Genomic DNA, 10,699 nt, shown 5'->3' on the forward strand with positions numbered 1-10,699 from the left:
AAATTATTTCCCTCAATATTCTTTCATGTATTTATTTATGTTTTTTATCCTTATTATATTCAAATTGGTATTTTCTTTCATGCGCATTGTTTGTCATTATTATTATTATTATTATTATTATTATTATTATTATTATCATCATTTTTTATTTATTTTATTATTTATTTCATTTTTGATTTTTAATATTGGTATTAAAGTGATATGTATTATGTGATTATTGCCATTATGTGTACTATGAATTGTTTATTCATATTTTCATATTGTTGTCATTCATCAACGTAACCTTTTATTCATACATTATTTTTAATGTTACATTAATTTTTACCTAAATTCGTAAAAAAGAAAATTTCGAAAATAAAGGCGATATTCCGTATTTGGAAATTCGAGAAGTCGTGCCCTAACTTACTGGGTTTCGATTTTTCTATCATTGAACCTAAATAACTGAATATCCTTTTAAGTTTAAAATAAATGAGGTTTAAATAAAAAATAAAAGGCAAGCTTATTCTCAAAAATATGAGGTGTCATGTCCTAACTTATGGGATGTGACATTTTGTTACTTCGAGATAAGGAGGCATTTTATACATTTTGATTTATTCGAGTAATTTTAATTAAAAATAATACAATATAAAGAGGGATAGTATTTTAAATTCTTTTCGAGTTTTTAATTTTCGACACCACGACATTAAGTAATCAACTAGGTACCAATTTTGGGCGTATCGAGGGTGCTAATCCTTCCCAGTGCGTAACCGACTCCCGAACCTATTTTTTGAATTTTTGTAGACCGAAAAGCAATGTTTTAATAAATCAAACTATTTATTAAAACGATCAAATTGCGAGGTAATCCTATCACACCTAATAAAAATGATTGGTGGCGACTCCCGTTTTAATTTCATTTTTAAATAAAAAGTTGACCCCCATTTTTCAAAAAAATGGTTTCGACAAATGAAATTTAAAATTTTCAAATGGAACGATATTTAAATTGAGAAAAAATTTAAATAAAATATGAAAAATTTTGAATGACCACGGTATTGAGACTACTTGTAATTAATATGAAAAATATGAAATGAATTGAAAAAATTGAATTGAAAAAGATAAATAGAAATGAGACTACTTGTGATTAATATGAAAAAAATTGTATAATAGGAAAAAATTAATGAAATGAAATGTTAAATGAATATGAAATGAAATGTAATTTGTAATGAATATGAAATGAAATGAAATGTTAAATGAATATGAAATGAAATGATGATTATGAAATGGAATGAAAGTTTAAATGAACATAAATTATAAATTAAAATGAAAACAAAAACTGAAATGAAAAAAAAATTTGAAATGAGAAAAAATTAAATTTAAATGGAAAAATAATAATTTAAATGAAATGTAAATGTAAATGAAATGAAATGGAAATGGAAATGAAATGAAATGAAATAAAATGAACAAAAAAGGTTGAAAGGACAGGGCCTATGTCAGCGTTAGATTGACCAGAGCCCATTCGGCCTTCCATTGGCCAGCACTAGCCTGGTGCGATGAGACCCAACAGGTTAGAATTTAGAACAATTTTTTTCTCCAAATTTACCCCTACTCAGCCACTATGGTTCCCCACTATAAATGGGGTACTTCAACCCAAAACCGCCGACTATCGCCGATAACTGCTACTCACCGTTGATCGCCGCCGATAACTGTCAACTGCCACTATTGACCACCACCGTCCCTCGCCGACCGACGACCACCGATCACCTCCAAACACCTCCGACAACCGTTGTTCACCGTCAACCACCGCCGACCACTCCATGGACCCTAATCCTATTATTCTTTTAAATGACAATAATCACATTGCTAAAAATGTGAATAAGGTAAACGAGAAGAAAAATGTCTCATTTAATTTTAAATATTCATTTAAATTCTTTTTTAAACGAGAAATGCAACTTTCTATATTTACTATAAACGCAGCATCAGTACCGAATGGTGAGACCCCGATTGCATGATCCCAGTTATTTTCTCGATTGAAGAGTTTTGCTGTATTTTAACATTGCGGGTTTTGGGGTAGCCGCGTGCATTCAGATATCTGAGCTGTGGGCCGATTTAATATTGGCCCTAGTTGAAAGATGGTGCCCAGAGACACATACGTTCCACCTTCCGGTTGGGGGGGTAACTATTACGCTACAAGACGTAGCAGTCCAACTGGGGTTGTCTATAAATGGTGAAGCAGTGACCAGGCTTGGAAAAGTGCTCGATTCGTGGGGCACTTGTGAGCGGTTACTTGGAATAGTGCCCCCAACGATGAGGAAGGACAATTAACTTATATTAAATTTACTTGGTTAAGAGAAAACTTCCCGCATCTTCCGAGCAGTCCAACGTAGATGGACATTATCTATGCTGCAAGAGCATTCATTCTGCAACTTATAGATGGGATATTGTTGCCAGTCGTCAATCAAAATAAAGTCCACATCATGTATCTCCCCTTATTAGAGGATCTCGAGGTTGCCGGAAGATTTAGTTGGGGCTCTGCAGTATTGGCATGCTTATACTGCGAGCTTTGTCGAGCGACAAAGCTGTCTACGAAAACAATGGGCAGTTGTTGCCTTCTACTGCAGTCTTAGGCATTATACTGAATGTCATTTCTGGCATCAGTAAGCCACCAACCGTATGTGTGGCCACTTGTGAATAGGTAAATATATAGTTCAATTTTGCCATCTGTTTTTTTAATTGAATAGTATAGTATACTCAATTTTTGCATAAAAAAATAATCTGATAATTTATTCATTTTTTTAGATGGGCAACTGTACCGGGAATCGAACGATCATTCACCGTACCTGTGTATTGTATGATGATAAAGACTCATTCTGAGGATGGCATAAAATACGCTTTCGAATCTTTCTTTTTTAAATCCAATAATTGCATAAAAAATTAATAACGTGTTGTCTATATTATGCAATTTCTATGGATGCCATATGTCGAGGAAGGGATCGTGGTGCTTATACCATAATGGGTTATCAAGCAGCAACAACTGTTTGTGTCAAATGTTCTATTGATTCATTTCCATATGGTGGAGTGGCACGATAGAGGTCGGGTATTGAGGCAGTTTGGTTGCGCACAACCTATCCCAAATCCTCCCGTTGACATCAAAGAAGTCCACAGAATGGACAAGAAGGGTTTAGGTCGGGACGCTATCAATTGGGCCCAAGGCTGGAAGGGCAAAAAAATTTTTGGTAATTTTTTATTTTCCTCGAATTTCCACCCTATCTTGATCTAAATTAATATTTCATTCAAATTATTAATTTAAATAATAAAACAATTCATTTCATGCAATTTGGTCACTTTTTGAAATTTTTACAAATTTACCCTTAAAATATTACTTTTATTCAATTTAGTCCCTGAACCTAAAACATGCAAATTAGCCATTTTTAATGAAAACTCATGCTAGTTGAATAATCATATATTTTCCTCCTCCTCCTCTCTATTCCACATCCTTAATGTATATAACATGCTTATATGTAACATTATCTATAATTTCACTATTTATTTATTTGTTCATTCAAAGTTGTCCGCTTGAGTCATATTCACAAAATTATTTATATCTTCAGCTACGTAGCTCCGAATTGAGACCCGTTAATTTTATATGAAACTAGAATCACATATCTTCTTAATATTAAATTTCAGAATTTTTGGTTTAACCAATAAGTACAGTTTATTCTTTAAAGTTTCCCCTATTTCACTGTTTGACAGTTCCGACCCCTCTTCACTAAAAATTAATTATCTCTTTGTACAGAATACAGATGATGTCCTCGTTTGTTTCTATTAAAAATAGACTAATTAAGTATTTTAAAAGTATAAATTATAACCCATAATTATTTTTGTACAATTTTAATTATTTTTACAATTCAGAATAGGGAACCCAAATTCATTCTAACCTTGTCTTACAAAATTTATTATATCTCATGATTTACAATTCCATTACTTACACCGTTTCTTCTATGAGAAACTAGGCTCAATAAGATTTAATTCCATATTTTATTCATACTCTAATTCGATTCCCACAATTTTGGTGATTTTTCAAAGTTAGACTACTGCTGCTGTCTAAAACTATTTTAATGCATGATATTGATTTCTAAGTTTATAATTTCCTTATTCATTTTCTCTATGATATTTTCCATAACTTTCTTTTATTTCCTTCACTAATATATCAAGAACATAAGACTTTATTTAATAAAACTCTACTATAACATCATTTCCATACTTTTTCAATAATAACAAACTTAAAAATATATTGAAATCTTGATGTTCTTACCTTGTCCTATTGGTTTCAACCTTTAACTTGATTTTCTCTCTCCTCCAGCTTCTATTACTTGAACCTAACTTGATATTCTAGCTCTCCATAGTCTTCTTGTTATCTTTCTCTCTTGATGGCTATGGAAATTCTTTTGATTTCTAGGTGAAAATGGTAAATTTTTTTGGTAGAAGGACCAAATTGTAAAGAAAGCAAAAATTTCTTTCTTCTCTTCTCTTCTAATGTGAAATGCATGGGAAAGATGATGATTTCTCTTAATCTTTCCTCCCTTTTATATTAATCATTTAATAATAAAATAATACTAAAAATCTTAATAAAATATTAACTAAATAACATTTATCTAATTAATTAATTAAAAATATCACCAACATCATCATTACCTTCTAGAATTCTCTCTCTCTCTAATTGACCATTTTTCCCTTTATAATCTTTTAAAATTCCATCCTTGAGTCATCACTTAATTTGGTAAAATTGTAATTTAGTCCCTCAAAATTCTTCACATTTTCAATTTGGTCCTAATTCATCCATTTTCCTTAGTTTCTAGATTATTTCACCCTTAAAAATATTTGCACTATTGATCATTCAACTTTTTCATATTTACACTTTAACCCCTCAAATTTTAAGTATTTACTCCTAGACAACAAAACTTTTCTCACTTTTGCGAATTAGTCCTTTCTTGCATTAATATGTCATAATATGCTTCCCAATGTTGTCATAACTCAAAATTTTCCTTTTTGTCACTTTATTTCCTTATTTTACTATATCAGTGATACTATCTTACTTTCTTACTGTAGTAATTTTCGGGGTATTACACCACTTTTTTATTTTATTACTAGTAATATTTTTTTTAAAGGGACCCTAATTTATTGTTTCATCTAGGACCCAAAAATAAAAAATGGGCTTGCAAATATTATATGACAAATGTTAATTATCGTAGGGTACAATACCATTTTAGAGAATGGAGCTAGACACAAGCACTAAAGACGGCTCACAAACCCTTAATTTGAGACATTCAAGACTCTAAAATGTGGTTGAGATGACATTGTTATTGTAATAAAATATTTTTCTTATATTAACAACATTACCTTGGTATAACATTAAAAAAAAAACAATATTTGATTGTATTAGTGTGTTGCATACTTCATAACTTCATTCATAAGTGAATTTGGGATGCTCTATAATTGAAGGGTACATGAAAAAAGAGATTTTGATAATATTAAGAAGGAATAACCCAATAAATATGGACCACTTAAACAATTAGATAAAATTGCATATGATGTTTATCTTTCTTGTTATTTTATTAGTAATTGTATTATCAAGTGTTGTTTTGGACTAACATAATACATATGATGATTTGATTTTAATTTTTGTTACTTGTTTAGAATTTTCTTTATCGTGCTAATAACTTTTTATTGTAATTAATATTTAAAAATAAATAATGTAACTATATAGTTACAATATTTACATTTGAACATGATATATGGAATTAAAATGTAATTATACTTTGTCATCCAAACATCATTTAGGAAATGTAATTCTTTATAATTATAAGAGAATGTAATTAATACCCAAATAATTCTACATCGTGTTGTCCAAATCAACCTTAAATGATTTCAAATTTTCAAAACCAAACTCAAAGGTGTGATATCTAAATATCACTCCTCATGTCCAATTTTCAAAAATAATTCAAATTAATTTTCACTTAAAATATTTATCTCAATTCAAATATGATCATGAAAAATTTCAGCTAAAATAAACTTGAAATATCTCAACAGTTCTGAGGGTTCCATTCAAAGGTGATTACATATCTAGCATAAAAGAAATCTCAACAAAAACAATTCATCTTAAATTTTCGTCAAATATCACATTAAAATGAAAACACAAATAGTAAGACATAACTGAGAGAGAAACTCAGAATAACAGAACTACAAATAGGATGATACACTAGAATTCAACATAAAACAGATTGAAACAATCATTCAACGATTAATTCAATTGGGTATGAAAAGAAAACTCAAACAGAGTTTGGTCATAATAATTTCATAAAATAATTATTGCATTTAATTATTCACCATCCTGCAGTTGGCACGAATTTGTCCTTGGTTTCCTGTTAAATACTTGATATTTCCCATCTTAATCATTGACTGAGCAAAATCTTTCCGGAACACTTGTGGGTAAAGTCTGTAAGTATTGACAAGATTATCAGTCGAGCCGCCGCTGAAAAGAGCTTGATCCGAGGTGAGTAAACCCCTTTGCTTCACCAAGCTGTTGAAGTATGCAGTGTCAAAGCGTGCGGCTGTCGAGTCTAAAGGAGCAAGGGTAGTGTCTCCTCCGGTGCGTGGACAGGTTGCTCTTCGCTCTTTTGCAAACGAAGGGTTGATGTTTGTTGCATTATAAATTCGGCCTCTAAAGGCCAAACATTGAGCGAACCCAATGGTGTGGCCACCGGAGAGAGCTACAAGATCTCTCTGGTTCAAACCTTGATTTCTGAAGTTGTTGATTAATGCAGGAAGATCCATGAGTGGGGATGGGATATCAATGTCTGCTTGAGTTCGACTGGCTGTCGTTGAATCTCTCCGACCAAGTCGCACTTTCCATGACGGTCCTCCAAGCTGCATGGCCATATATCCATTTCACTTTTCGTTAGAGAATGCTTGCAATTAATGATGTTTCAAAAAAATTAGAAGGATGAATGATCACAAATACGCACTGCAACTACGGAATCTCGAGCTGCAACAGCCAAGATATCAGCGCAAGAGACCACAGGGCGTCCACAAATCTTGTCAACTTCTGCCTTAATTTCATCGATCACTTCGAATCCTCGAGCAGAGTTTTGATTAGCAAGAGCGCCTTTTTCACTGTCAATGGTGGGAGAGGGATCCAGAAGAATGGAAGCATCACATCCCTGAATTAGAAAACACAAAACTGTTAAAAGTTAAAACAGCGATCCTTAAGATTGCAGAAAAATAAAATACAGTATACAGTTAAAAGTACATTAACAAAGCAGTCGTGGAAGTGAAGACGAAGTAAAGAGGCTCCCATGCGGCGCTCTTTATACACAGCAGCCTCCACTAGTGTTTTGATGGTGGGTAAAGCTTGGGGACAAATATTTTTATAGTAATAAGGAGATAATGAGAAAGCTGTTGCTGCAAGACTCGACAAGACAATGATTTGAAGGAGGATTAAGGCGTGTGAGGCCATGACAAATGAATTTGCTGAGGAGTTTAATTTCCTTTCGTTTGATTTTATGGTTACGTTGGTGTCGCCTATTTATAGTGATAGCCAACGCTACTATTTTACAAGGATTTGGTATTATTGGACTTAGCCAACCCGACTGCTTCTTACAAGTTAGCCTTAACCAGCTTTAAATATATTACTTAATTGCTACCTCCTCCTTGAACGAAACAAAGGTGCCCAAATTACTACTAATTCAACTTTTACGAAAGTTTGCCCAAATCCTCCTTTGAATACTCTATTTATCGATGAATGATTGACACGATCAAAGGACAAACAAGTAAAAGTTAATTGTCGCATGCTAAATCTTAAAAGTCAAACATTATCATATGAATTAAATTATTCTCAAGGATTAAATCAACCTTAATTTGGCGCCGGCATTTCTCACCATTTTAATCGCAATATTTACAAATTTCTCAAACAATATTTAATTAAGTTAGATTTTTCTTTTATTATTTTCTCATTCTCTATCAAGTTATTAAATCATTCATTATGTCTTTTGCTTTTAACTTTGTCTCTCAGCATCAAAACTTGGCTTCTTTTTTCTTTTGCCAATGTGAATTATTACTTGGTAGCAATCTGAAATACAAAAATAGTTCTATTATAAAATAATTAAATCAAACATCAATCCTCAAATAGGTAAAAGTAATAATTATAAAACATTAAGAGAGATTTTTCTTTATAAAATGTCTAATTATAAGTTTTGTATTCGTGTTTGGTTGTATGTATTCAATTTATGATATTTTTATAACATTAGTTTTCATTTATATTTATTAATAATTTATCATTAATAAATTTAAAAGTAATGTAATTATTCTTTGTTATTTGATATTTATACATCTTCTGTTATAATTACAATTACTCAGGTTTACTAAATATTCTATTAGTATTTGATAGCTTAGAATACTTGTCTTGTCAATTAGAATAATTAATTTCATAATTGTTTAATTCATTCTAATACTAGTGGCAAGTTGCATAACTCGTTTATGACGTAATTTACGATTATGTGGTGTGGATGTGTGATCTAACTTAAATGGACCTTGCTGATGTGAGTTTTTTGCTTAGAATTAGGTCTATTTCGTTTTTAATGTTGTCGATAAGTTAAATATTGGGCGCTGAGTTACATGGTTATTTATTGGTTAGGGAAACAATTTCAAATGAGCTTCCTTTTGGTTACTGAACAAGTAAGGATAGACTGGTTGCTCGATGCTGAGTTAGCAACGAACCTATGCAACAAACGGAGATTTTACCTTTGGTTAGAGTCTTTCCTCATTGCTTTTTTTTTGTTTGTTTTACAATCTCTTTTTACTTTGTTTTAATTTTAATTTTTTTAATTTAAACCCCCTTCAATTTACTTTTATTGTTTTTGTTTGAAGAAATAAAGTTATTACGGTCTCTGTGGATACGACCCTACTTGTCATTTCTACTAATTATTATTTTTCAAGTAGGTTCTATTTTTATAGGTCTCGACAACCTGACATGGATCATTTTCATAACCTTCTTTCAACAAATAATCGTTAAGACGATTGTAACATATACATTCAAATTGTTTTAATCCATATAAAATTTCTTTAATCTAATTGAGCAAATTTCTAAAGAAATTTTATATCATTTTGAGATTTTAAATCCTTTAGGAATTTTTCACATAATCCTTATGCTAGAAGTTGTGCTTTTAATCTTTTGACTCCATTTTCTTATTTCGTTTTAAATCATTTTGGAATTGTCAATCCTTGAGAATTTTTGTATGAAATCTTTATACTATAAGTGTTGCTTGAAATCTTACGACTTCATTTTCTCATTTTTATTTTAATATCTTTTAGGATTTTGAATCATTCGGGGATTTTAAATTCTTTTGGTTTTCCATGTTGAACCCTTTAATTAAAAAAAAAGGAAACAATTACTGAATATGAAATTATTTTTAAAGGGGAAAATTGACCCTAATAGCATCATTTTCTTCGCCTAGTTCACTTTATTATACTTCATGTCCTTACTCTCCAATCAAAGGCTTAATGTTTTCCATCGTAATCATAGACTTAGCAAAATCATCCCAAAACACTTTATGGTTAGAGTTATAGATCTTTACAAAATTATCGATTAAGCCACCACTACACCAAAAGAGGCCTTTAGCGGCGTTTAAAATTCAAACGCCACAAAAAACCGAGCAATAGCGGCGAGTGTTAAAAAACGCCACAAATTACAAGCAATAGCGGCGATTACCCACAAGCGCCGCAACTGAGTTAGGTAAACGGTACCGTTTTCATAGTCAGATTCAAAGACATTAGTGGCGCTTCAATGGAAACGTCGCAAAAGACAAACATTAGCGGCGCTTTATCAAGAAGCACCGCAAAAGTGGTTAACAGACGACACCGTATTGATTTACGTTTGATGACATTAGTGGCGTTTATAAGTGAACGCCGCAAAATATCCTGTATTCGCGGTGCGTTCACAAAAGCGCGACAAAGTTTTCCAGCGAACGACGCCGTTTTCTATTAAAATTTATAGAGAAATAGTGGCGTTTTAAATGAAGCGCCACTGAAGCCATTCATTAGCGGCGCTTTACTGGAACGCCACAAAAGATTTTACCAAACGACGCCGTTTTCGTGATGAGTTTTATACACTATGGTGGCGCTTATAATAAATCACCGCTGAAGTAAACCATTAGCGGCGCTTCTAATTAAGCGCCGCAATAAGTTTTATGCATACGCCGTCGTTTTGTGTTGTGCTTAGGAACATTAGTGGCGGTTTGTTAAAAACGCCGCAAATTTCAAGCATTAGCTTAGCTGCTTTGTTGAATAATTTTGAATAATTTTAATTAAAACGACGTCGTTTTATTGTATAGGTTTAGGTACATTAGCGGCGCAACCTTTAAAAACGCCGCATAAGTTAAGCATTAGCGGCGCTTTGTTGTAAGCGCCGCAAAAAGATTTAAGCAAACGGCATCGGTTTGCGGTGGAGGTTTATTGACATTAGTGGCGCGTTTTGGGGAAGCGCCGCAAATTGTTAAGCAAAACAATATTTTTTTTGTTGAGCTTTCAATGCATTGCCTGTTTAGGCCTTACGGTTTATTGTTTATTGTTTAAGGGTTGAGGTTTAAGATTTAAAGTTTATAGTTTATATATGTTTTATGATTTAGGGTTTAGGATTTAAGCAAGTTTATATGTTCTATGATTCAGGGTT

At 32.0% G+C, this 10,699-nt stretch overlaps 1 protein-coding gene across 1 annotated transcript; it reads right to left on the minus strand.

Moving 5' to 3' along the window:
- Positions 1-6,205: 6,205 nt before the first annotated feature.
- Positions 6,206-7,511, minus strand: LOC105775845 (peroxidase 70). Its single transcript, XM_012598357.2, has 3 exons — positions 7,283-7,511; positions 6,999-7,193; positions 6,206-6,900 (listed from the first exon to the last, which is right to left on the minus strand). The coding sequence occupies exons 1-3, from the start codon at positions 7,487-7,489 to the stop codon at positions 6,349-6,351; spliced, it is 954 nt and encodes a 317-aa protein (XP_012453811.1). The 5' UTR covers positions 7,490-7,511; the 3' UTR covers positions 6,206-6,348.
- Between the last annotated feature and the right edge of the window lie 3,188 nt (positions 7,512-10,699).

The sequence above is a fragment of the Gossypium raimondii genome, chromosome 10, assembly GCF_025698545.1.
Source record: "Gossypium raimondii isolate GPD5lz chromosome 10, ASM2569854v1, whole genome shotgun sequence".
NCBI lineage: Eukaryota > Viridiplantae > Streptophyta > Magnoliopsida > Malvales > Malvaceae > Gossypium > Gossypium raimondii.